At 41.6% G+C, this 27,237-nt stretch overlaps 1 protein-coding gene across 4 annotated transcripts; it reads left to right on the top strand.

The window, feature by feature from the left end:
* The first annotated feature begins 591 nt into the window (after positions 1-591).
* KLHL31 (kelch like family member 31) lies at positions 592-19,791 on the top strand. Of its 4 annotated transcripts, XM_062186291.1 has the most exons (4): positions 592-797; positions 12,859-14,061; positions 14,705-15,471; positions 19,751-19,791. In XM_062186291.1, the coding sequence occupies exons 2-3, from the start codon at positions 12,890-12,892 to the stop codon at positions 15,435-15,437; spliced, it is 1,905 nt and encodes a 634-aa protein (XP_062042275.1). In that variant the 5' UTR covers positions 592-797; positions 12,859-12,889; the 3' UTR covers positions 15,438-15,471; positions 19,751-19,791. The 4 variants fall into 4 exon arrangements, with proteins under 4 accessions (XP_062042275.1, XP_062042277.1, XP_062042274.1 ...); XM_062186293.1 differs by lacking the exon at positions 19,751-19,791 and having other exon boundaries at positions 12,863-14,061; positions 14,705-18,910; XM_062186290.1 differs by lacking the exon at positions 19,751-19,791 and having other exon boundaries at positions 14,705-18,910.
* Positions 19,792-27,237: the final 7,446 nt, after the last annotated feature.

Genomic DNA, 27,237 nt, shown 5'->3' with positions numbered 1-27,237 from the left:
TTTTTTAAGCAGTCATTTCATGTTCTTGGTGCTTTTTAAAGCTTGTGGTCCATTACACTCCTTTGGGTTTTGTTTTGCATGTGAAGCATTGCCAGAGCAACTGTGTGTGTGCTTATCTCAGACTTCCTTGTAGTTCACTGTGTAATCACAGACCAAGGGCGAACCTGCTTTATTCAACTCTAACATGCTAGGGCCACATGTGAGGTCTGTAGAAAGTACCCTGCCCTGGCAAAGGGGTACATGTGCTTCGCTTCTAAAGAACAGTCTATTTATAGCCACAGTCTTCTCAAGGGACTTAAGATGAGCAGGCTAGTTACCTCTCTAGAAATTAAGTTTGACCCACTCCCTTCCCTTCTTCTGCCTCTGCTCAAATCTCTGCTTTCAACACTTAAACACTCACTCAGTTCATTTTCTTTCCTCACACCCAGGAAAGATCGAGCTCTTAACTTTTGTTTTGTTTTTTAACAGCTGGCCAAGTTGAGAAACCTGACCCTCTCCCCCAACCAGAGCCCCGCCTCTGCCCCAGGATGGCCTGCAGTTCAAAGCCAAAGAGGAAGAGGAGGGCTCAAGCTGCTCCTCCAGGCTAGAGAGCGCAGGCTCGGCCTGCTTTATCCAGTGGGACAGCGTAGGGTCACTCTAAAAATTGCTGCTGCTGGGACTTGTCAGGTGGCTGCTGGTGGCTCCCCACTGGCTTCTCCTTCTCCCCCTCTCTGTCTCTCCACAGATTGCCTCCCCAGAGGAGTGTGCTGCTAAAACTTCCTCATCGCAAGTTGGGCTGCCCTTTCACACACAGGAGGGTAAGGAGTTGGGACCATATTTGCCGATTCCCATCTTCTCCATCCTTGGGGTATGTGGCTGTGTGGGTGGGACAGGGTGGGGTGTCTGTGGTTAAGGGAGTCTCCAGCTAGGTCAGATTGCTTGTGATCTGCAGTTAGGAGACCAAAAATATTTTCCTGAAATGTAAAAAATGTGATCAATTAGAAGAATGTGACAGGAACAGAAATGCATGAGAGTGATGCCCTATAAAAGTAAAATTATTTATAATTTCTAACAATTTTAAGTCTCTAAAGCTTAAGGAATGTTTTTCTTCCACTATTTTATAAAGGGGAAGGAGAGAATTCTTAGGCTTTGTTCACAAAGTTTAGAACTCCATCTTTATTTTTATCAGGAACCACTTAAACATTTGGTAGCAGATTACTTTAGATCAAACACTGCTATCAGGTTTAACTACATTGGTAGCACAAAAGCCAGACATGTCTTTGAACTCCTAGAAATATGATCTTTGACAAAAGAGAGATTCCCACTGCAAAAAGCCCCAAATTTGTTATTTAAAAAAAAGCCAGTTTTTTTCTATAAGAGTGCATATATGGCTACCCTGACATATGTTTTATATTAAAAACCATGTTGCAAATTAAAACTCCCATTCAGTTGGCCATAACTTAAAATGGCAAGACAAGAAGCCAGGGTGTTTCTATTCCTGGAGGTAGCACTGACAAGCGCCGACAGATGCTAAGACTGGAATGTGGCAGGGACAGCAAACAGGGGCAGCTGATTTACCCCCTTGGCAGAAGACATTCTGGGATCCCAGCTCATTCGGGCCTGGGAGTGACAGTGACACTTCAGCACACATGGGTTTTCAGCTTGCCCTGTATAGGGTCTCTCCCAAGAGGCAAGGGTGGCATGCAGAAGCATGTTATTAAACATGAAGTGATAGCCTCCTCTGCACCCAGTTCTATTCTGTGAGCTTCCATCCAGGCTCAGTTTGAGGCCAGGAGGAATTTGACTGAAGTGCAATACTTACAGAGATTCACCCACTTAGGAACCAGGGCACACTGATGTTACCAGTTCTTGGCATCAGTATTCTGGACTTTTTACAGAATCTCATGAAAACGCTGAGCCCGCTCAGAGAACATATGCGCAGAATACATTTCAGAATCTTTTTCAGAGCTTGTGGGCCCACCTGAAACTCAATCCAAGCAGGTCATCCAGCTACATGTGCATTTTGCATCAACCACAGATCAGCTTTGAGTATAAGTATGTCCCAAATACTGCCTGGGCTATACTTACACTAAATTATGATTCATGGTTTATCTAAAATTCAAACGTAATTGGGCATATTGTATTTTTCTTAATTAAATATGACAACTCAGACCTGAACACACAGAGCCCATATGAAAAAAAAAAAAAAAAAAAAAAAAAAAAAAAAAAAAAACCCTGTTTCAGTCAATTCAAGCCCATCTGACAGTCAGTTCCAGAGCTATGGAAGACCAGATTGAGAGAAGTGGCACAGGAACAGACTTTGACAGTTCTGATAGTGGAAGTCAGCTGTGTATTCTTAACTCTATAAAATTTGATAACTGAATGGGACTTTTCTCCCCATTTAATAGATATCTAAAGAAAAATCCTGAAAGGTAAACATTTTGTTCCAGGGCTACCAAATAGAGCAGAAAGAACAAAAAATTCCAGTCTTCAATTCTACAATGATCAAGGGAATGTGAATCTTAACTCAATTTCCAACCCCTTTCCCCCACCACACACAAAAATTTAGGAAAGAGAGCCATTTTCCTAAAAGTTTCAACAAAACTGAAGCTAAAGATTTTGCACTCATTCCTTGTGTCCCAAATCCAGACTTAGAGAATAGAATCATACTGAACTTTGTATATATATATATATATACATATATATATATATATAGTCTGTATACTTCATAAGTAAAAAACACACACAGCCTCTAGCTAAGTTGAGCCATGTGAAATTGCTGATACTTGTTTTTTAACAAAAAAAGGTAATTTCATATTTAATCTAGCACTCAAAAGGAAGTGCTTGGTTACCTGCTCAACAAATCCATGCAAGCCCTCCTTGGACCTATTTATATTTTTGGTTGACACAACCTATTGGACTTTAATATCCTTTATACCCTTATTAATATAAAGAAATTTATAAGATCTGTGTCCCTCCCAAATTTTATTTTATATTCAATAATGCAACTGTTTTATTTCAATATTTGGAACTAACAGAACCAGTTCATGTTCTCCACATCCAAATTTTTATTTTATAAACTTTAGCTCCATGTTATTCATTCTCAATCTTTTCATGTAAGACAACGATCACTTTTAACCTACTATAGGTTTTGGTCTACCCTGGATTTAAGGGAGATGACCTAGGATGCCAGGTTTCCTCTGGGCTTGAAACTTCACTCAACAACACTGCATGCTTACTTTTGTGACCTTGGACACATTTTTTGAGAACTCTGAATCTTAATTTATTCTCTCCCAAAATGAACACAATAACTTACTCTTTAGGATTTCTGTGCTGGTTATATATTAAACAATTAAAATTATACAAAGTACTTAACTCAAGACTCAGTACACAGTAAGCCTTCAATTAATAAATGCTAACAACCTGATTATTATTACCTGATTATTATTCTAGGTAGAAATAAAGTTATTGGCATACATTTAACATATAATATAGATCCATGCTGCATGAATTGTATTTAGAAATTAATTACTAACATTCTTAATTTAAACTTGGCAAATATAGAAGATGGTGAACAATGTGATGACTTACATAACTCTGCCCAGCTATCTGTCAGGTGTTAAATACATGATACTATTGTCATAGAAGTGACCTGAGCCAAGATTTGCATGGGGCAGTGGCAAAAGGAATGCAGAATTGCTCTCTGTTGCCATGCTGCCATTTCTAATGCTCTGCTATTACAGGGGTTCCAAGAGGCTGCTCTGGGTAACAGAGGTTAGAGCAGAAAGTGAAGGAGTCTGTGGCTTCCACAGCTAGGGCAAAGGACCTCCAGGGGCTCCTTCCACAGAATGAAGGGATAGCTCCCATAGCAGAAGGACCCTTCTAAAGCCCTCTGCACCCTCTTCTTTGTGCAATGCCTCTTCTTTGACCGAAAAAGGGAAGGGGCAGGAAGGGACTGTCAGTGCCTCCAAATAGCCGCTCATCCCATTACACAACCTCAGCTGCTATGGCTCAACCTGCTCTTCTTTCCAGTGTTTCCTACTATGGTAGGGGCCATGTGAAAAGTGCAAGCCACCAACAGTGGCAAGGGAGTGCTGTGAAGTTCTCCCTCCCTTTGATCATATGGGGACAGCCTCCTAGAGCTTCCTCTTTAAGGAGGAAGAAACAAACCTGTTGTAGTTAAGGAAAAAGTGGGACAAAGTCCCCAGCCAGTGACGTTCAACAAGGGTGCACTACTTACCATGCAGACCGCAGCATGAGTCAACCCTTCCCTAGGGTATGGTAACCATGGTGATTGCCCCATCTCCCAGCTTGGCAACCCCCTGAGCAGTTGGCCATGAGGTATTTACTTGGTTAAAAACAAACAGCAACAACAAAATAGCTTTAAAAATTAGTAGGTAAAACTCTTAATGTAACTTTAAGTATAAATTTAATCAAAAAAGAATGGAATGCTTTCAAAAATGTATTGCTTAGAACCTACATTATACTCTACATTATATATGAGGATATATACATCCAACTCATTTTTGTAACACCTCGAACTCCCAGCCAAATTATGATGGTTGTAGTGACTGTCACTGGTGATCAGCTACTATGTGACACAGGATACCTAGAAACATTTGTATAACTGCAGAAAAACAGTTTCTGCACAAATTGCTTTTGACTACATGTCCACCAATGACCTAGATAATGAGTAATGTTTTATTGTGATATTAATATAAAGAGAACAGATTGAATGTAGTTCATAGATATGATTCTAAGGACGTAGTTTTCCATACAGTCAGCCTTGAGGCTCAACATCATGCCCAAATGAATAAGTGAAAGTGGATTAAATTGTTCCACTTTCCTTTTATGCATACATGCACTTCTAAGCTGCCCTTTTATAACGTCTTTCCTTTAAGACTGCCCTTGCACATATTTTTAATTTGATTGGGAGAAATGCCAGTTGGGAACCAGGGAGCATCCCTACAGCCTTGAGGACAACATCAGAGCTTCACCCAGCTGTGAAGCAGTGACCCCTCTGGGGGATCTGTAGTGTCCTTATTGTAGGAACATGGCACAGATTGAGAACATCTGGGCAGGAAACAGAAGCCTCACCTTTGGGGGACAGACCCAGGAATAGAATGTGCTGGTAGCCTCAAAACTTCAGTCTTTAGAGGTATCTAGAAAATATAGTGACCTGGACATTGTCTGCATGCTCTGATTTTAATAGTCTGTTACACGGTCCCAGGTCTATTTCTCTCCCTCTGCCTTTCCTAGAGAGAGCTAGAGAAGCCAGTTGCCTTTATAAAGTGATTTCACAGGCTCTAAAATCCCAATCCCTTTTTACTAAGAATAATGATTATACGTTATATATATATGTATACATATACGTATATATACATGCACACAGACACACATACTCCACAAAAGTTAATCTGTTTGAAACTTGTATTTGAGACATAAAAGGATACTGAAAAACGCAACACAAAAAACATTCACATCTAGGAAGCAGAGTAGATTTGCCCTTAACTGAATGAATAGCTTAGGTCATTTATCAGACTTGCTCGTGTAACACTCAACAGGCCCTGAGGAAAGAGGGCAAGGGCAGCAGGATGTAGATCAAGAGAAAGTCGTGAAAATTCCCATGAGTGGAGCAAGGTCAGCATAGACCAACAGAGTGAACACCACAGGCAGCAGGAAGGCCAGATGATGGAGGAAGGAGACATCAGCAGGCAACAAGGCAAGGAGAGGCAAGGAAGAATCCTGATTTCACTATTTTGTGTAGCCTCAGGCTATTCCCTCTCTTCCTAGAGTTTTCTTAATCCTTCTCAATCGCATGTTAGAACTTATCAAATTCTAACCCTTCTTGAACATCTTGCTCAATACCTCCCTCATGACCTCAGCCTCTTAGCCTGCAGGTAGCACGATGTCCTGCCTCCCTGCTTCAGCTTGAGGCATCCTCTCCACTTCCCTCTAATGACCTAGAACTCTTCCGTTACCAGGACCCAACCTGATTGGTGTTATCTGCACCCCTTCCCTCCTAGCACTACCCCATCAAAATAGTTTGAATCCTTAGCTCCAAACACATAGATTCAATCTGTTGCATAAATCTGTGGTTTTGCATACCTAACCTGGAACCAAGTGTCCTAAGCCCTGGTATTTACATGAAAACAAAAATAATCTGTCCCCCAGCCTATGTGATTTCATGAATTCCATTTTTCAACTTGCTATTTTCAAAAATCTCTCAGAAGTCTTTATGTATTCCAGAAATCTCCCCTTGACTGCTGTTTGCAAGTTCGCATTCTGGGTTGCTGTGTTTGCTTGTCCCAAATTGTCTCTCACTCCTCATGAATGCTTCTCCACAACATGGCAGCTCTCCTAAACATGTTCCTCCCCTTTATTCCCAAAGAAAGACACAGCAAAGGCTATTGCTTTTAATGAAGATGATGAGTCAAATACTTTCGAACATTCACTTTTTTTTCAGGTACTCTACTAAATGCTGTTCAGATATTTCCTCATTAGCCTTTGGTTGACAATTCTGAGGCAGGCAGTATTATTCTCTTCTTTTTAGAGATAAGTCAATGGAGACTCTCATAGGTTAAGTAATCTACAGGTGAACATACTGCAGATAAGTAATGGAGTTGGTGTTTATGTGTTTTTTTTGTCATAATTCAGTTTGAAATTTCTAATTTCCTTTGTGATTTCTTCTAATACTTGTAGATTATTTAGAAGTATATTGTTTAATTTTCAAACATTGGAAATTGAATGGGTCTTAGTTCCACTGTGATCAGATAACATACTCTGCATGATTACAATGCATTTAAATTTGCTGAGACATGCTTGGTGGCCCAGCACAGGATCTGACTTGGTGAATGTACCATGAGCATTTCAGAAGAATTTATATTCAGCAGCTGTTGGGTGTAGTGTCCTATTAAGTCAGGGTGATTGATAATGTTGTTCAGAGAATTTATAATTTACTGATTTTGTCTAGCTGTTCTATCAATTTCTTAAGAGTGATATTACATAATACATGTGCATTCTCAAGTATGACTGGAGTTGCCTATCTGCCCCTTTCTTTCTACTTTTCACATATTTTGAAGGTTTGTTTTTAGGTAGACACCTGTTCAGGATTTTTATATCTCCATAATACATTCATCTTTTTATCATTATGAAATTCCCTCTGTCACTGGTAAGATTTTTTTCTTGAAGTCTATTTTATCTAATATTGATAGACATTCCAGACTTCTTATGTTTATTATTTTTGTGATAAATCTTTTTTCTATCCATTTATTTTCCACTTTTTTGTTTCTTTATATTTCTAGTGTCTACTCTTGTAGACAGCACATATTTAGGTTTTGCTTTCCTTACTCATTCTAGTAATCTGTGCCTTTTAATTCATGTGCTTTGCCATTAATGTTTAACATAACTATTAATATAGTTGGCTTTAGGTTTACCATTACATCATTAGTTTTCTGTTTGCCACTTGTAATTTCTGTTCCATTTTTCCTGTCCTCTTCTAAATTCCACTTATCTAATGAATTTTTCAACTATACATTGCATTGTCTAAGTGGCTGTTTATAGGTCTGTTAACCAACACAATAGCCATTAGTCACATGTGGTTACTGAACACTTGAAAAGCGGCTGGCCCACAGTGAGATGTGCTGCAAGTATAAAATATGCTCTGTATTTTGAGGTTTTAGTTCAAAAAAATACAGAGCATTGCCTTGGTAATTTTATAACAATTACACGTTGAAATTATAATATTTCGTATGTTACATTGAATAAAATATGACTAAAACTAATTTCACTTGTTTCTTTTCACCTTTCTCAAAAAATTTGTTTTTATTTATTTGAAAGGCTGAGTGATGGAGAAAGGAGAGAAAGAGAGAGAAAGAGATCTTCCATCCATTGGTTCCCTCCACAAGTGGCTGCAATGATGGGAGCTGGGCTAAGCCAAAGCCAGGAGCCTGGAACTCCATACAGGTCTTCCACATGGATGCTGGGGGCCAAGCACTTGAGCCATCATCTACTACCCTTCCAGATTTCTTTAACAGGGAGCTGGATTAGAAGTGAAACAGCTGGTACTCTAACTAGCATTCCAATATAGGATGCCAGCATCTAAGGAGGTGGCTCCCACTGTGTCACAACATTGCCCCCCCCCACACCTTTTACCTTTTTTAATGTGGTACTGGAATACGTGGCTCATGTTGTAATCCTATGGGGCAACATTATTCTATATATTATGATATGCAAAGTTAAATTTTCTCTGGCTTCATAAGTTAATATTGTACCATTTCACATAAAATATAGAAACCTGTTCAGGTTCTTTGACCACTGTCACCCCTTACTTTATGCTGTGATTACATCTACATTATAAATAGCACAAGATAATGTCATTTTTGCTCTGAAGAGTAGTACTTATTTTAAGGAACTTTAGGGCAAAAATAGTCTCTCGTGTTCTTTCAGATAACTGCCATCTCTGAAGTTCTATCACTCATTGCTAAAGACTCAAGTTTCCATTGGACTTCCCCATTCTGGATCTCTTTCCCAGAATCCCCACCTAACTTTCAGTGAACGTGGTTTCACAAACTCTGTCCTTGGGTTATTTGATCCAGAAATTGGAGTTGTCACTGCCCTGTGCAGTACTAATCTACAACCTACTCTTAGACTAAAAGCCACAAAAGAAGTATGTGTAGGGGCCAGCGCCATGGTGTAGCGGGTAAAGCCGCCACCTGCAGTGGCAGCATTCCATATGGGCATGGGTTCAAGACCAGCTGCTTCACTTCCAATCAAGCTCTCTACTATGGCCTGGAAAAGCTGCAGAAGATGGCCCAAGTACTTGGGCCCCTGCACCTGCATGGGAGACCAGGAAGAAGCTCCTGGCTTTGGATGGGTGCAGCTCCAGCTATTGTGGCCATCTGGGGAGTGAACCAGGAGATGAAAGACCTCTCCTCTATGTGCCTCTCTGTAACTCTGCCTTTCAAATAAATAAATAAATCTTTAAAAAAGAGAGAGAGAGAGAAGAAGTATGTGTATGTGGGTCCATGGAAAGGGCAGTGAAGACAGACTCACCCAATGCTCTGGCCCTTTTCTAACTGTCTCCCCTACAACACCCTCCTCCTTTTTTTTATTCCCTGTTGTCTTTGGGTAATTCCTCCTACTTCTCCCCATCCCTCCCCACCACCCAGCTGGTAATTGTTATCTTTATACGAGATTCATTCCTAAAGGCATAGTGAGCTGGTAGACAAATGACCAGGCTTTACTAAGGATACTTGATAATACTTCATTTAAGATAACTTAAGAGAGGGGCTGGTGCTGAGGTGTAGCAGGTGAAGCCACTGTCTGCAGTGCCAGCATCCCATATGGGCACCGGTTTGAGTCCTGGCTGCTCCACTTCCGATCCAGCTCTCTTCTATGGCCTGGGAAAACAGTGGAAGACGGCCCAAGTCTCCAGTGGGAGACTGGAAGAGGCTGGTGATCGTTGCAGCTCCGGCCGTTGCGGCCATCTGGGTAGTGAACCAGTGGATGGAAGACCTCTGTTTTCTCTCTCTCTCTCTCTCTCTCTCTCTCTCTCTCCTTCTCTCTCTAACTCTTTCAGGTAAATACATCTTTAAAAAAAAGATGACTTAAGGGAATAGCAACATAGAAAAAGAAGATTTAAAACAGGCAATAAGATCTTGTTCAAGTCTATCATCTACCCCTCCAGTTGGAATTCCCTACTGACCCTTTTTCTCCATAGCTTCGTTAAAATTCTGAGATGCCTCTGTAAGTGTTATCTAGACCAAAAGACTGATAACAGGCCTGTTACCATTTGTTTCCTAGGACTCCCTGAGCCTGTGCTTCAGTTACTACAGTGCAGTAACTGAAAAATTACAGAGTACCCCAGGGAGCACTAGGGGACCCAGCTCCAACCACTATGGCCTGAGTTCATTCTGATTAGTAGATGCTCTGTTTTTTGAGTTACTAATATTTTCAGCATTGCTCATCATGACACCATCAGCAACAACAACAACAAAAAAGTATGATGAAGGAAAAACAGAATATTTAGGATTCAGTCTGAAGCATTCAGATTACTCTCAGGTTTAGTATTTGCTGTAAAAGAATGAGTGTTTACAAGCCTTATATCAGCATGAATAAAAAGTTGGCCACAAGAGTTCTTCCAGGAATGTAAATAGGACAGAACTTTTCCCCCAAAATTTACTCTGTTGTGCTTACCTAGCTCTGTGTTATCATTTTATATTTATTGTGTCTGAGCCAACATAAATTACATCCTGTATGGCTCCTTCATTCCTTGCATAGTCCTGCCTACATAGCAGTAGATATTGAGAACTGTTTGCTGAACAAACTATTTTAAATTACTCCCCAAAAAATCCCACAAGGGAACTATCAACATCTAAATTGAATGTATTTAAACACTAAAATGATGGTGTATTCATAATCGATTTCACAAGATGAGGACAATTTTTCATGGTTTGCAGAAAGGGAAGAGGATGGGCCTATGTGCTAGATAGTCTTTTAAAGAAATACAAATGTGAATACGACAACTTGAGCTTAATGAGAAAAACAAAAGCCATAGCAAAGAAACAGATATTCTGTTCCTACTGACCCACTGCTCTCCTTCAAGGGATAAGGACAGAGACAAATCCCATACAACAGAAGGATTATGGAATTTTTGAAATACATATTCCAGTAATCAAACTTAAAATCTTTCAAGGATGAAATCACAGTGAGATTTAACACACATACATACATACACACACACACACACACAAACCAAACCAAAGTGAAAAACATCTAAATGCCTAAATGCCCTATGATGTGGTAATAGTCAGATAATTTATTATACATCCTTACTATGAAAACTCACGAACTTAATAGAGAAAATGAGATGAGTTATATATGAAAATGAGAAAATATCTGTTTCTTTGCCAGGGCTTTTGTTTTTCCCATTCAAATGCATTCAACTCAAATGGAAAAGATGTATGGGAAGAGGTGGGAAAATGTGTATGAGTTACTACTAGGTAAGAAGAATGATTTGCTGAGTAATAGTGCGAGGGTTTTTTTGTTTGTTTGTTTGTTTGTTTGTTTGTTTGGATTTATTTATTTGGAAGGCAGAATTAGAGAGAGAGACAGAGACAGAGGGGAAGAGCAATCTTCTATCTGCTGGTATATTCCCCAAATGTCTACAACAGCCAGAAATGGGCCAGGCCAAGGCCAGGAGCCTGAAACTCCATCCAGGTCTCCACATGGGTGACAGGGGCCCAAGCACTTAGGCCATCTTCTGCTGCCTTCCCAGGCACATTAACAGGGAGCTGGATCAGAAGTGGTGCAGCCAGGACTAATGTGAGATGCTGGTGTCACAGGCAGTGGCTTATTCCGCTGTGCCATAATGTCAGTTCCACTGAGTGTAATTTTTTTTAAGATTTATTTGAAAGTCAGAGTTAGAGAGAGGCAGAAGCAGAGAGAGAGAGAATGAGGTTTTCCATCCGCTGGTTCACTCCCCAGGTGGCTGCAATGGTTGGAGCTGGGCCAATCCAAAGCCAGGAGCTTCTTCCGGGTCTGATGCAGGGACTCATGGACTTGGACCATCTTCTACTGCCTCCCCAGGCCATAGCAGAGCATGGATTAGAAGTAGAGCAGCCAGGACTCAAACTCCACCCATATGGGATGACAGCACTGCAAATGGCAGCTTGACCCGCTATGCCACAGTGCCAGCCTGGAGTATATTTTTGATATAAGTTCTCTATAAGGCCTATGTTAGAGCTGGCTTATAGTGGTTCACAAAACTAATTGTTATATTTTCAGGAATTTGGCAAGCTAGCTGTTAAACAATTGAGAGTTTGAAATCAGTCATGATGAATGTACTTGTATCAAAAAAAAAAAAAAAGCAGGATAATGAATAAAGCTAATTCTTTCTCCTACAGATAGCGGGTTTGCAACATACCACTGCTCAAAAATATGCAGCTGTAAGTTTGTATAAGCATATAAAATTATCTGGAAAGGTAAATGCAAGGCTATGAAATTTTGACTTATACTTATATATTTACTTATTTAATGTGGTTCTCTACATTGGGTTTCTACCTTTCATTTTGTTCCTCTGAATTTTTTTCTATTTCTGATCCAGTGCCACACATTTTTAGTTCCTATAAATTTATATATCTGGAAAATATTTCTATACTATGATTTTTAGACAAAATTCTTGAACATTCTTTCATACTTACTCCTTCAGTTGAACTTGGAATTTTATTAAGTTCCAAACAGCAAAAACAATCTTATAGAGATAGTAACAAATTTCACCAAATTTACATCCTGGTCCTCATATAAGAATGTGGAATCCCTCTTCTTTTAAATATGCTAGCAAAGTCCTATAGTGCTTTCATATGAGTCTCAGTAAATTCCAGTCAAAAATATCTCTTCCAATTTTATCGATGTCATTGCTACTGTGAGTAAAATCATCTTTCTATAATACTGTGTACATTTTACATGGATTCCTGAATTTTAATATTTTATTGAGGAAAATATGCAACATGGTTATAATTTACTTCCTCATGAATTTACTGGCAAGAGAGTAAACTAAACCCTTCCAGTGATGTTTAAGTACTATTCTATAACTACTACACAGCTGAATAGAAAAAGTTGTCATTTCCGGCATATAATAAATACTTGGCAAAACAAGCTACTAATAGATCATATTTGATAATACAAATCTTCTTAGAATTGTCTTGATGCTGAAGTTAACTGTCCATAAAATGTGCCTTCAGTTTAATATGTCTTCAAATCTATGTTTGAGGATTACTCTATCTTATGCCACTAAAGCATTATTACAAAAGAAGTTTCTCAGTGTAGCACTTCCAAGTCCAAAGCACAATTAAAATAAGAGAACTTTTTTTTTTTTAGCAAGTTCTTGCCTGCGACAGTGTTTGCCAACATGGCGCCCAAAAAGAAGACTGTCAAAAAGAACAAAGCAGACATTAATGAGATGACTATAATTGTCGAAGACAGCCCCCTCAACAAACTGAATGCCTTGAACGGGCTCCTAGAAGGAGGCAATGGCCTGAGCTGCATTTCTTCTGAACTCACAGATGCTTCTTACGGCCCCAACCTCTTGGAAGGTTTAAGTAAAATGCGGCAGGAAAGCTTTCTCTGTGACTTAGTCATTGGTACCAAAACCAAATCCTTTGATGTTCATAAGTCAGTGATGGCTTCATGCAGTGAGTACTTTTACAACATCCTGAAAAAAGACCCATCAACTCAAAGGGTAGATCTCAATGATATCTCGCCACTAGGCCTGGCCACTGTCATTGCATACGCCTACACTGGGAAGCTGACTCTCTCTCTGTATACAATAGGAAGCATTATTTCCGCAGCTGTCTATCTTCAGATCCATACGCTGGTAAAAATGTGCAGTGATTTTCTAATTCGAGAGATGAGTGTTGAGAATTGCATGTATATTGTCAACATCGCTGAAACGTACTCCCTGAGAAATGCAAAAGCGGCCGCCCAGAAATTTATCCGGGATAACTTCCTTGAATTTGCAGAATCAGATCAATTTATGAAACTTACATTTGAGCAAATTAATGAACTGCTTATAGATGATGATTTACAGCTGCCCTCTGAGATAGTAGCATTCCAGATAGCAATGAAATGGTTAGAATTTGACCAAAAGAGAGTGAAATATGCTGCAGATCTTTTGAGCAATATTCGCTTTGGCACCATCTCTGCCCAGGACCTGGTCAATTATGTTCAGTCTGTACCTAGAATGATGCAAGATGCTGACTGTCACAAACTGCTTGTGGATGCTATGAACTACCACTTGCTTCCCTATCATCAAAACACACTGCAGTCGAGGAGAACAAGAATCCGAGGGGGTTGCCGAGTCCTCGTCACCATTGGAGGACGCCCCGGCCTTACTGAGAAGTCCCTTAGTAGAGACGTCTTGTATAGAGATCCTGAAAATGGATGGAGCAAGCTTACGGAGATGCCGGCCAAGAGTTTTAATCAGTGTGTGGCTGTGATGGACGGGTTTCTTTACGTGGCCGGTGGTGAAGACCAGAATGATGCAAGAAATCAAGCCAAGCATGCAGTCAGCAATTTCTGCAGGTATGGGATCTTTTATTAGAAACTGGAATGGTTCAATATGATGGGGAAATTGCTCTGACTTAGAGGTAAACTAATTATGCCTGCAGCTTAGTTCATTGGCTCAGTAAATCAGCAGTAATGGTAATAACACCAACAATGCCACTTTATGTATGGAGAGCACTTTCCACTGCATGAAGTACACTTACAAATGTTATGCACTCCACATTTCTGAATAAGCATATAAGATAGGCAGGCCTGATACGGTTATTCTGAATTTGCATATGAGAAGCCTGATACCCAGAGACGTTATCCTACTTGCAAAAGGCAATTCATAAATCCTGTTGAATAGTGTATATTTGAACGCGGAGGCGGGGGTACTGAAAGCTTGTCTCTGTGGGATCCTCTCCAAGTGGCGAGGAAGAAGAAAGGGGTCACACAGACGGAGGGGAGGGCAATAGGAGCACTATTGCCTGCCTTGCCTTATCCTGGTGGCCCCCATTCTTACTGGCTGAGAAAGAAACAGCAGGCTGCAGGTGAGGCATCACACTAGGTCCCTCACCTCCTGGCAGGCTCAGTGTCAGCGTCCCCACGTTGGGGTTTGCCAAGTCATGCGGCTTCCCTGGTTGCTGCCAACAAAGTTGTCACGTCTCTGCTCCATTTCCAGATACGACCCGCGCTTCAACAGCTGGATACACCTGGCTAGCATGAACCACAAGCGCACGCACTTCAGCCTGAGCGTGTTCAACGGGCTCCTTTACGCCGCCGGCGGCCGCAACACAGAGGGCAGCCTGGCCTCTCTGGAGTGCTACGTGCCCTCCACCAACCAGTGGCAGCCCAAGACGCCCCTGGAGGTGGCGCGCTGTTGCCACGCCAGCGCGGTGGCCGACGGCCGCATGCTGGTGACCGGCGGCTACATTGGCAACGCGTACACGCGCTCGGTGTGCGCCTACGACCCCGCCAGCGACTCCTGGCAGGAGCTCCCCGGCTTGAGCACCCCCCGCGGCTGGCACTGCTCGGTTACGCTGAACGACCGGGTATATGTGATGGGGGGCAGCCAGGTGGGGCCGCGCGGGGAGCGCGTGGACGTGCTGACCGTGGAGTGCTACAGCCCGGCCACCGGCCAGTGGAGCTACGCGGCGCCGCTGCAGGTGGGCGTGAGCACGGCGGGCGCATCAGTCCTGAACGGCCGCGCCTACCTGGTGGGGGGCTGGAACGAGGGCGAGAAGAAGTACAAGAAGTGCATCCAGTGCTTCAGCCCCGAGCTCAACGAGTGGACGGAGGACGACGAGCTGCCTGAGGCCACCGTGGGCGTGTCCTGCTGCACCCTCTCCATGCCCAACAGTGTGACTCGGGAATCCCGGGCCAGCTCGGTGTCCTCCGTGCCAGTCAGTATCTGAACCCAGGTAGCTGCCGGCATGCAAGAAAGAACGCGTATGTATTCGGAGAGCCACGTGGTTAACATTTGGCGTTAGCGAAAAGGAAAATATATAACATTTACTACAATGATTATGTTTTTAAATACATCGAGGTGCATGCCTTGGTGGCTTTAAATTCCTAGCATGGCATAATCTACCTCTCTCTCTCTCTCTCTCTCTCTTTTTTTTAAGCAAAATTCAGGGTCTTAGCCAACGAAAGAAATGGAATTTATTTCAGCGGCCACTGGGTGGCAGCCCAAACTCGTTGTAGACGCTCTTCCAGCGTGGTGCTGGCCCAAAGGTATAGCGGAGACACCCACATTTGAAGCTTATTTCATGTTCAAAGGCTTATATTGCCCTATTAGAAGTTTAAAATCTTCATTCGTAGATTTATTTAAAAATGGAAACCAGTTACGAGGGTCTCCATAAAGACTTGAGATTTTCCTGTACTTGACCCCGTGCAGACTTTTGTTCTCTTAGTAAATGAATTGCAGGCATCCTCACCCTAAAAGCTACACCAACGTGGTTGAAGGCAACCTGAGCCTAATGTAAGCCCTGGAAAATCACCAAAGAAAACTATATGCTTAAGGACCATTAACTTCTAGCTAGATAACATGAAGGTTATACAAGCAGTCACAGTAATTTGATTTGCTCCACTCTTTTACTTGATGAGAATGAAGAAAACATTTGGAATTCTTGGATTTGGTAATACCTGCATAAATGCTATTTTCAATTTCATATCAATCTTGGTTTCTTCAACATCTAATACATTCACTCATTGACATATTAAAATAATATATGCCCATTCTGTTCTTATTCACTCATCTCCAAATCTGCTTTGCACATCAAAGTGTGTCTAGTTGATGTCATTTTTCTTCTGTTTGCCAAGTTGGGGGAAAGGGAATGATTGTAGTAAATGATACATATTTTCCTTTCTTATAATTTATCACTTTATTCTTTGATAGCTTATTTTGGAGAGGAGGTGGCCTATAAGTATGGGTTATGTGCAATTGGATATTTTAAAATAAACTGTTTAAATGGTTAAACAGATTTATGGAAACATAACTTGGTTTTCATTAGTCCCACCCTCTCCCACCTTCTGTAGGTAGGTTATTGCTAGAGTTATGATATTTATATCTAAGGTATTTTATGTGAACTGTGAAAATTGGTTCACATAGGACACTTTGTGGAACAATTTTATACTATTGCCCCTTATAAAAAGTTCAGTCTTTGGATAGTTAAAGGTAACACTCTGGTGAAAATTACAGACATTGTAAATTGTCAAAGCATTATTCAGTTAAACACACTGGGCTATTTCCTCACCCCGTGCAGTGAGTAAAGAGTTTCACCAGGTATGGGCCAGATCTAAAGCACCTGCTCCTTTGACTCCTTATCTGCCCAGGCTGGAAAATAAAACTCTGAGAAAATACTTAGGGAGTTCAATCACTGAACTCTTAAGGTACCAGTGATACAACCTATACATAGTCTTTTGTCCTTCCAGCAGCATTGGTAAAATGAAAGTTTCCATTAACCAATTATTTTGACCACAACTTGCAAAGCCTATGTGAGGGTGACTGTAACATCTTTTATATATAATGTGTGTGTGTGTATGTGTGTGTAGGTGTGGGTACTTATACCCAATTGAGCAGACTTTCATGTATTGTTCTTTTTGAAGGAAGGACATGTTTTAACTATGGATTGCAGATTGTACAAAGGCAAATAGATTTAATTCCTTGACGCACACTAGTCAATGTGTCTCCTATTGAGATCTTAGAAGTATTCTGTGAAAAGGAGGACCTAGGCTGGAAATGAAATAAGAACCAATTGGTTGTGACACTTTGTGATGGAAAAATGAGGAGAGACAGTGAAACGAGAGGATTTTCCATCTGAAAGAACTTGATGAGATAGGTTGTGTACAGACTTGGCAGTAGCTTTCTGGAGATAAAACTGGAGACATGTTACAGCTGAACACATCATTTGAAATTAGTCAAATTTGTTTTCTGTATTATTTATGTTAAGACTCAGAAAATACATATATCTGAGCTGCCCAGGTTCTTGGAGTGTGTCCCTGTTCTATCTTCTTGCTTCAGCAGGTCAGGAAAGACCAGTATGAATTTGCAATGCTAGAATTTCTGACATAACACCTTGGAAGGGAGTCTGGATATAAGCATTGGTAAAAGTTTTAGATCCCAGGATATCCTGTACTGCTAATTGAAAGACACAAAAGTGCAGAATCAAAATGATGTGTGTCTCCTTTCTTTTATGTATAAGTGAAACATGTTCTTCAACCCAACTATTGAAGTAGTTGCTCCTGGAAAGCATAACTTCTCCGTGTTTCCCGAGTGGAAAATTTGCTTCATTTTTTAAATAACATTTTAAGCTTACATTCACTTATACTCCTGAGTTTTAGGATCCAACTCTGTACTTCCTTTTATGAAAGAAAAGGACCTTCTATTTTTCTAATGCCTGTGTCCTGTGATTAAATAAAAGCATCCATTCATTGTGTCTGAGGAATAGCAGGATACCAACAGCTGAAATTAAAAATTCAAGCTTTCTTTTTCTGAATGGGCCAGGACCTAATGAGAAAGTCTGTAAGAGGCCAGACTTCAATGTCATTTGTCCATTTTTAATTCAGTTCTTGGTGCCAAGTTATCATCACTGCTAACCTAGTTGCTTTTAGGGCATTGAATGAGTCTCATTTTTACTTTCATGTTGAAAGAATGTTTATGAATAAGAGGTCAGTGATGGTACAGATTAATGTAATTCTAAACAATGATTAGATGGCAGTGGAGCGTTATGAGTGAACAATATAACTGAGGTATAAGGAAGTGAGTACTGAATGGTTCTATGACTAAAGGCAGACCAGCAATTATAGTTAGTGTGTTTTATAAACATGCATGTAAATAGAGGTTTACCCGGAAAAATATGTTAAAAAGTTGTTTGGTTTTGCTGGTTATTCTGGCCAACTGTCTTCTGAATTCATTCAACTTATTAGATAAAATAAATTAAAATAGCTTAATTTATTTATCCCTTAGTTCCAACCAAATGAATTTTTGGTGTCTCTGAAGGAGCCAGAGGTTCCGGCCACTAGTGTATGTGTTTTCTAGCACAAGGCAGCATTAAAGTGTTACGTTTCAATATTTCTATTCATACCAATAAGAATTAGAATTTCCAAACATACCTCCACAGGTCACTATGAGAAATGAAGACTATAAAATATTAAGATTGACCCTCCAGCACATTCAGAGGGTCAAGACCATTTAATTGTCCCTCTCAGGGAATTTGGAAGAAAATACTTGTCTTGGATATGTCTAAAGTGTTTTTTATGTATTCAGCAAATTTTGGCAAAAAAATGTTTGCTCAAAGCAGTGTAATACTATATAAGGAAAATACTACAATGTATGTAATGTTATTCTATGACCTCATCACTATCAATAAAGCTGCACTCAACAAGAACCTAGTCAATGATCAAATGTGAGCAGTTTTGTCCTTTTTATGATGGATAGTGTGTTTGTTTTCCTGTTTAGTTTTTCATGCTGATTCACCCAAACAAAACAATTACAATGACAAAAATATATAGCAAATAATTCAAAAAATGTCCCAGTAGCTTAAAGACTTAGTGAGAGGAAACAGATATAAAACATCACTACTGACTTGCTGTGCAATCCCCAGTGAAAGCCCAGTTCAGATCTGGCTCAAATCTGACCATTTGAAAGTCTGAGAGTAAGTGTAGTTTCTACTCCTGTCTCCACTCTGTCCACAACCAACTGGACACAGATTCAAGTATATTGTCACTGGCAATGAAATGACCTATTAGGAAATAAAATCATATTGCTATACAGAAAAACCTTTCTCTTCCACCTCATGATTCCAGATGAGCAAATGAAATGTAACCAACAGAAGATGCTCAACTTTTGATGTAACCCAGTATTTAAATAATAACATTCAACTGAGGCCATCCTAGTTCTGTCTAAAAAATCATAACTGGTAGCAATATTTTCATAAACTTCTCCAACTCCTATAGCCAAGTGAAGCAGCCAGTCCAGCCCCAAACTCAAACCAGCTGGTGCCGCATTCCCAGTTCTGAGCAGTCTGAGCCTCTGAGTTTCTTTGCATTTTCTTTGAACTCTCACAGAACTCCAAGCTTCCCAGCAGGTTTGCACTCGCTCCCACATGCACTCCCTCCCACATTGGTCAGTCTATCCAGTGTGAAATTATCTAATGATACTAATTACATCTAATGTACTCTAGGACATATCAGAGGTGTAACCATTTTGCACATCTACGTTTGGCAGCTTGCTAGAAAGACCAGACACTGAAGGATGTTGAAACCCACCCATAGACTTTGTTCTCATCAGAGTGGCATGGAAGTCCTTAGAAGATCCACTTCAGGAAAGGCAAGTACAGAGGATAGCCAGCCTAGGGCTCTGAGAAACACCCTACTTAGCCCATTTTTTTCTTTTCTAACCACATTGACAGGCTGGTTTATGAACCAAGATGTGAGCTGTGTTACACTTTATGCCAACACCAATCTTTCATTTTCAGAGCCAACGTGCTCCTTAGAGAATGGTGATGATGGGAAGGCACATTTCCTGAACCTTTGGATGGATACAGTGGCCTTTGATCAACCTAAAGATCTTACTCAGCTCATTTCCTTATCCCTTCCCGGGAAGCACCTTATCAAGGCAGCCAACTCATCCTGGAGAAACTGCCAATCTGATTTTGTTCTGATATTTAATCGTAGCTAGAGCAGTGCCCGCAATCTTCAATAAAAGCCTTTTTCATTGTTATTTAGTCTAGGGTGGGGAGGAAGAAGCAAGACTTTGACTTCAGTAACAAACGTTTCTCTCCACCTCACACCACCCTCACTGTAACGTTTACTCAAAGGAGGGAAGTGTCCAATGGTGTGATTGGAGGATTTGGCCTTTGTATGCTGTTTGTTTATGTTGTTTTTGCTTTGTACTCACATTTAGGCTTCCACTATTGGCCTTACATTCAGGAATTCTGTCTCGTTCAATTGTGAGGATATCTCCATTCTCATTTGGAGAGGGAAAATGAGATCTGTTCTTGCCTGACCAGGTACAAAAGTGATTTGTATCCATCCCCACTCCCATCGACTGGCCAGAGCCAGTGAGATATAGCCCTATCAAGATGCATTCGGACTGGGAACAGAATCTCCACGTGGGTCTAGAAGGAAAAGGAAAACTTTTCACAAAACATTGTCAGCACAACAAGTGATTATTCATTTTCTTCCCTGCGTATCAACAGAGCAAGGAGCTTCCAAACTGCTTCCCCTGGATCAGCCCCTTTGGCTCTGCACTCCCTTTCCTGGATCATAACATGTACACTCTGCTCCCCCGTTACTCCTTTCTTTTCCCTTCTGGAGAACAAACCCAGGCAATGACTGCAGCCTTTTCTTAATTCAGTGTTCTTACATGTCTAGAGAATGCATGCATTGAATGTATTTTGCATGCCTTGAGTATTTGCAGAAATCTGGTTCCCACAAACCATCAGGGAAACCCATCTAACATAAGGAACTATGGTCCTGAATCCCTCCCTCCCTGGGTCTCCACGTCCGTCTACTTCTGGAGTTCTCTGAATTCTTCTTGATTTTATCTCTTTTAGAACAATGTTGATTATAAATTATACATCTATGACTTAGTTCCACTCACTGCAGCCACATAAGGAGGTTCCAACACTTTCTAGTTTGGCAATAACACATCAAGGACTGTCTAAAAGAGGACATAGGGGGTAGGTATCCAGCACAATGTTTAAGACACCACTTGAGATGCCTGCATCTCAGATTGGAGTGATGGGTTCAAGTCCTTGCTATGCTTTCTATTCAGTTCCCTGCTAATGCACACCCTGGGAGGCAACAGGTGATGGCTTAACTACTTGGATCCTTGCTACCCATGTTGAAGACCTGGATAGAGTTCTAGACTTTGGGCTTCAGTCTGGCCCAGCCCCAGCTGTTACAGCCAGTTGGGAAGTAAACCAGTGGATAGGAAATCTCTCTATGTGCATGTGTCATCGTGCATGCACATGTATTTCTCTTTCAAATAAATAAAACCCTAAAAAATAATATAAGAGGCCTTGTATGCATCTCATCAGATACCATTAACTTTGTGTTGCTATATGGGGGCAAACTGTTGAAATCTTTACCTAATATATACTAAACTGATCTTCTGTATATAAAGAGAATTGAAAATTAATCTTGATGTGATTGGAAGGGGAGAGGGAGCGGGAAAGGGGAGGGTTGTGGGTGGGAGGGAAGTTTTGGGAGGGGGGAAGCCATTGTAACCCATAAGCTGTACTTTGGAAATTTATATTCATTAAATAAAAGTTTAATTAAAAAAAAAGAAGAAGAATCCTGAGGTAGAGCAGGGAAGGAAATTTAAATGGTTGTAGTCAGTTCCCCAGGTCTTATTTACTAACCTTAAAAGCCTCTCTCTTTATTGCAGAGTCCCAAGTTGAGAAAATTTTTTTTTAATTTATTGTATTTATTTGAAAGAGAGTTACAGAGATAGGTAGAGGCAGAGATAGAGAGACAGAGAGAGAGAGAGAGGTCTTCATATGCTGGTTCATTCCTCCAAATAACCACAACAGTGGGAGCTGAGCCCTTCTGAAGCCAGGATCTTCTTTCGGGTCTCCCAGAAAGAAGGGGCCCAAGGACCTGGACTGTCCTCCACTGCTTTCCCAGGCAAGCTAGCAGGGAGCTGGATCAGAAATGGAGCATCCAAGACTCAAACTGACATCTTTAGGGGATGCCAGTGCTACAGACTGGGACTTTAACCTGCTGCGCCACAGCACCAGCCCCAAGAAATCTTTTATTCTATCACAGTTCTGCATCTGAGCAGCAATTCTGAATGCAAAAAGAATCATTACTTAGCAAATGTCCACTGGGCATAATCATACATCAAGCATCTCGCTGGAATACCATCATGCTGTGTAGGGCAGGCAAGAGTCAGAGTCTCAGGAAATGACTCTGAGGCCTGAAGCACATTCATTTCAGTGATCGGGGCCAGTCCTACAAGTACAATTAAATTAACAAGAATATACTTTACTGCTAAGTTCTGTGCTCCGCCAGTCCTCAGGGAGATGAAAAGGTAAATCCAACTCAGTGCTTGCCCTCATGGTGCTTGGAAGTCATCCAAGTTTTCTAATTGATTCCATTGAGATGTTGCTCTTTGATTTCCAAGCCCCATGACCTTGATCATGCTCTTTCTCTTCTCTGTTCTGTGCTCTGGGAGGCTGACTCCATCACCTTGTTTGGTCAATCCATTGTGTCATCCAGTGGGAGGCATCAGAAGGAGATGGAAGCACAGAGGCAAGTGGTGGGAGTTCTTCTTTCCTGCCCTCTCCAGGTTTCGGCACTGTGCTTTTGGCAGGGCTACAACCCTGCACAGCCAGAGCTGCTGCCAGGCGGGCCCTCCTCCCAGGTTCAGCTCTCCCTGAGCTCACCCCTCACCACACCCTTCATACCAGCTCAGGCTATTTTCTTAAGTTCTTCTACCCTTTTCAAGATATGCTCCTTAGGAGCAAAGACTTTGTCTTATCCACTGCTGTACCTGCGGTGTCTAGAACAGCAGTAAGAGGACAGTACTTTTTATGTGAAATAAAAGACTGAATGAAACAATAAAACCATTATGACTTGATGTTTGCTGATTGCTCCTCCAATATTACTTTTATTGAACCAACAAATATTTATTGAGCTTCTACTATCTAAAAAGCCCTTTCCTTTATCCTAGGAGTCACAACAAATGAGTCCAATAAAATATACAACCATGATAACTAGGACTTTCCAACCTAGCTGGAAGCCAAAAATTAAGTTCCCAAGAAATACCACAGGTAAAAGGAGTTATGCAACCATTTACTGTACATTTTTTTAAAAAAATCAGAATATTTATATCTCTATAGCTATTTCCCCATTCATTTTTTTAATTACAAGCTTTCTTTCTATAATTACCTAATCTTCAAAAGCAGGTTAGTACCAGTCTCAGCATTTAGCTGGTGTTTATTCAGTACTTACTAAAATATCAAGCACATATGCTCAAACACATGACAGTGTATATGTATACACATACTTATTTACTTATGTAAACATTTTTGGCATCATGTTACTATATGCTTGCATTCTGAGACTAATAGCCCTGATAGCCATAATTCCATCATCATACCTCACATAAGAGCTAAATGAATTCACAAGTAATGTTCACTACTTTTTTTTTTTTGACAGAGTTATAAACAGTGAGAGAGAGAGACAGAGAGAAAGGCCTTCCTTCTGCTGGTTCAATCCCCAAATGGCTGCTACGGCTGGAGCTGTGCCAATCCAAAGCCAGGAGCCAGGTGCTTCTTCCTGGTCTCCCGTGCAGGTGCAGGGGCCCATGCACTTGGGCCATCCTCCACTGCTTTCCCAGGCCACAGCAGAAAGCTGGACTGGAAGAGGAGCAACTGGGACTAGAAATGGGATGCCAGCGCCGAAGGCAGAGGATTAACCAAGTGAGCCACAGTGCCGGCCCTAATGTTCACTACTTTAAACACTTCTGTGGGCAACCATCTTCCTGGTGACATGGAGAAAACTGAGAGGGTAGAGCCAACCCAGAGGGACTGCTGGGAGTAAGTGGGATACTCATAACCCAAACCCTGGACCCCCTCAGGTCCCACACTGGTCTCCTTTTACGTTTCTGCCACTCTCTTCATGGGTCAAGTCACTCATGGCAGAGTCCTGGCTGAAGCACATTGAAGCGCTGGACCTGAGTCTATCAGTGAGACTAGGAGAGGTAGATGCTGTATAAAGAAATAGAAGGTGGCCTCCTCCGCAGAGACATACTCCTGAAGACAGAGTGGACTGGAGACACCCCAAGCCAACTTTGGGAGCCCTACACTGAAATGGCAGGATCACAAAGGGCTGGAGTTACCACTGGAGGAGGGTTTCCCCATCCAGGGTGCTAGTCTGCAACAGGGACCAACTGTACCCACTGAAAATCTAGGAAATGTTAAGACATTGCCAATTCCCTGAATTATTATAATTGAAGTTGAGCTCGATCAGATATTACCTTTAATGAAGCCATTCAGTCCTCTGCCCCTACCTGCCTAGACCTAATACAAATGAAAGAGGAAACCTTCAGTAGAGGGAGATCTGTGTGACAGGCACAGACAGATCAGGAAACTTGTAGTCAGGAGAAAAATGAGCCTCCCCCAGGGACATAGGCATAGGATTCCTCTGCTGCAGCAGGTGCCACCATTATCCACTGACATGCACGTGTGCCCAGAATGGGTTATGGCACAGCACTGCTGTGATCTCTCACAGGTCTGATGGAGGGCCAGGTGGGGCAGCAGTGACCAATGTTCATTGGCTGACTCCTCTGGCTGTGGTTAGACTTTTCCATTTCTCCCTAATGCGTTGCATAAATAAGATCTCTTCTCATTTGTGCAATAGGTAGAGCAAAGTTGCAGATCATGATTTTATAGAACCCAGCCTGCCCCTCTTCCAGCCCTACTGATGCCCTGCCCTGAAGGCCAGGCACTTGTTTGAGTCTGAGACAGAATACACCATAGGGTACAATGTTGTTGTTGGTGGCTCAAAGAATCCTGGCAACCAGAGATGGAACTTCAATACACTTTAGAACCATGGAGAGTCTGCTCTGTCTCAGAAATGTCTTCCAGCCTTCCTTATCTGTGCAGTGCTCTGCTGGCATTGTCTGAATGCTAAAGACAGCATCTGGATGTCTTTGGGCTTCCCAGAGATTCTGGTATCTGCCATTATGACTGCTTTTTTTAATAAGGAGCCAACATACTTTAAGGAGAGAAAAAGATGTGAGCCAAAAAATTTTTCTGCCAGGGGTTGTAGTATATGATAAAGTCAGTGAAAATATTAGACTTGATCACATCAGACTAAAGACCCTCAATCACCCTCCAGAGAAGCCAGGCCTCTGAAGTCACCCACACTGAGTTGGGCAGCACTTAACAAAAATCGGCACCAGCCCATCTTTTCACTTGAGGGCCCAGAGGACTTCTTGACATAGAAAAATGAGGGTCATCAATTTTCACTTCAGAAATGACAATGGCGTACCTACAAGGACAGATGCAGAGGCCGGCACTATGGCACAGCAGGTAGAGCTGCCCCCTGCAGTGCTAGCAACCCAGTGCCAGTTTGAGTCCTGGCCACTCTACTTCCAATCCAGCTCCCTGCTAATGCACCTAGGAAGGCAGTGGAAGATGGACCAAGTGCTTGGGCTGCTGCACCCACGTGAGAGACCCATAAGAAGCTCCTGGCTTCTACCTGGCCCAGCGCTAGCCATTGCGGGCATTTGGGGAGTGAACCAGCAGATGGAAGATCTCTCTCTCTCTCTCTCTTTGCCTCTCTCTCTTTTTCTCTCTCCCTCTCTCTAACTCTGCCTTTCAAATAAATAAATCTTTAAGAAGTAAAAAAGAAAAAAAAGTTCACTTTCAGTCACTGGAAGATACAAGTGACTAACACCAAAAATATCTTACAGGCAAAGCAGAAGAATGCAGAAGAGTGGGTAATAGGGGTCAAAATGCTCACCCTCAGGAAAAGCTTCCCCAAGAAACTGTGGGATGGGAGCCCAAGAGCAGGAAAAAATGTTCAAAAACTCAAACACACAAATGAGTCTGGTTGCAAGTGGCAAAGAGGGATAGTTAAAACCTGACCAAAACCATGCTGAAAGATGAGAAACCTTCCTGCTCTATCGAGGAGACTATACAGATGACGACAACATGGAATGAGGCAAAGTGAATAAATCAGAGAGGGAGAATGGAGACCACATAGATCTCTCTATCAGAAGTCAGCATGAGGACACTCGGTGACACTGCTGGTGTAAACGTTTCCTTTGAAAGACTTGAAGGAGAGGGGCTGGTGTTGCGGCACAGCAGGTTAAGCTGCTGCCTGTGACTCCTGCATCCCATTTTGGAGCCCCAATTCAAGTCTTGGCTGCTTGCTTTTGATCTAGGTCTCTGTTAATGTGCCTGGAAAAGCAGCAGAAAATGATCTTAGTACTTGGACCCCTGTCTCCCATATGAGATGTTCTCATGGAGTTCCTTGTACCTGGCTTCAACTTGGACCAGCCCCAGCCATGGTCACCATTTGGAGAGTGAACCAACAGATGGAAGATGTTTCCCTCTCTTCTCTCTCTCTCTCTCTCTCTCTCTCTCTCTCTCTCTCTGGTGTGTGTCTCCCTCATTCACTCTATAACTCTGCCTTTCAAATAAGTAAATAAATTTTTTTTAAAAAAGACTTGAAGGAGAAAAACAAGCACTATTTTAAAATCATGTGAAGAAAATAAAATGAATGAAGAGCTTACAGGTCAAGTAAAACATCTCCAAGTTGAGCCAACAATCTGAAAATTCACAGCTAGAAGGTGAGATCCAAGAGCTTTCAGCTGCAACATCAAGACCGACAGGATGATTCAAAGAACATGCAAGGAAGCCTGTGGAAAATTGACGGATGAGGTATTTTAACCCTTAGAAACATAGCAGAAACCTCCCACAATGTGGGAGTCCATCGTCAGCATCCATCAAAAGCGCAGCTCCTGCAGAAGAGGGCCCACGGCCTGGGGAAATGATTGCAGAGAATAACTTCCTTCTATCTGGCCTGGATTCATCACCTCCCATGAGAGAAGAACAACAAAGGGCTTAGAAGTTCACTCAAGGAAAAGGAAGCTCAAGGAGCTAAGAAAAGGAAATGGTCACAACAGACGAAAATTACCTGAAGCAGAGTTGAAATTCTGATTTTCTTGAGCTGCCACAGCTTTGTAGGCCGATG

Source organism: Lepus europaeus, chromosome 3, assembly GCF_033115175.1.
Source record: "Lepus europaeus isolate LE1 chromosome 3, mLepTim1.pri, whole genome shotgun sequence".
In the NCBI taxonomy this organism is placed as follows: domain Eukaryota; kingdom Metazoa; phylum Chordata; class Mammalia; order Lagomorpha; family Leporidae; genus Lepus; species Lepus europaeus.
Note: the sequence above shows the minus strand (reverse complement) of the source record. Positions and strands in the feature narration are given on the sequence as shown.

Excerpts from the sequence above, each read along its gene's own strand:
- KLHL31 (XM_062186291.1), top strand. The coding sequence starts at position 12,890 with ATGGCGCCCAAAAAGAAGACTGTCAAAAAGAACAAAGCAGACATTAAT. Across the intron at positions 14,062-14,704 it reads GCAGTCAGCAATTTCTGCAG|ATACGACCCGCGCTTCAACA; the intron begins GTATGGGATCTT and ends CTCCATTTCCAG.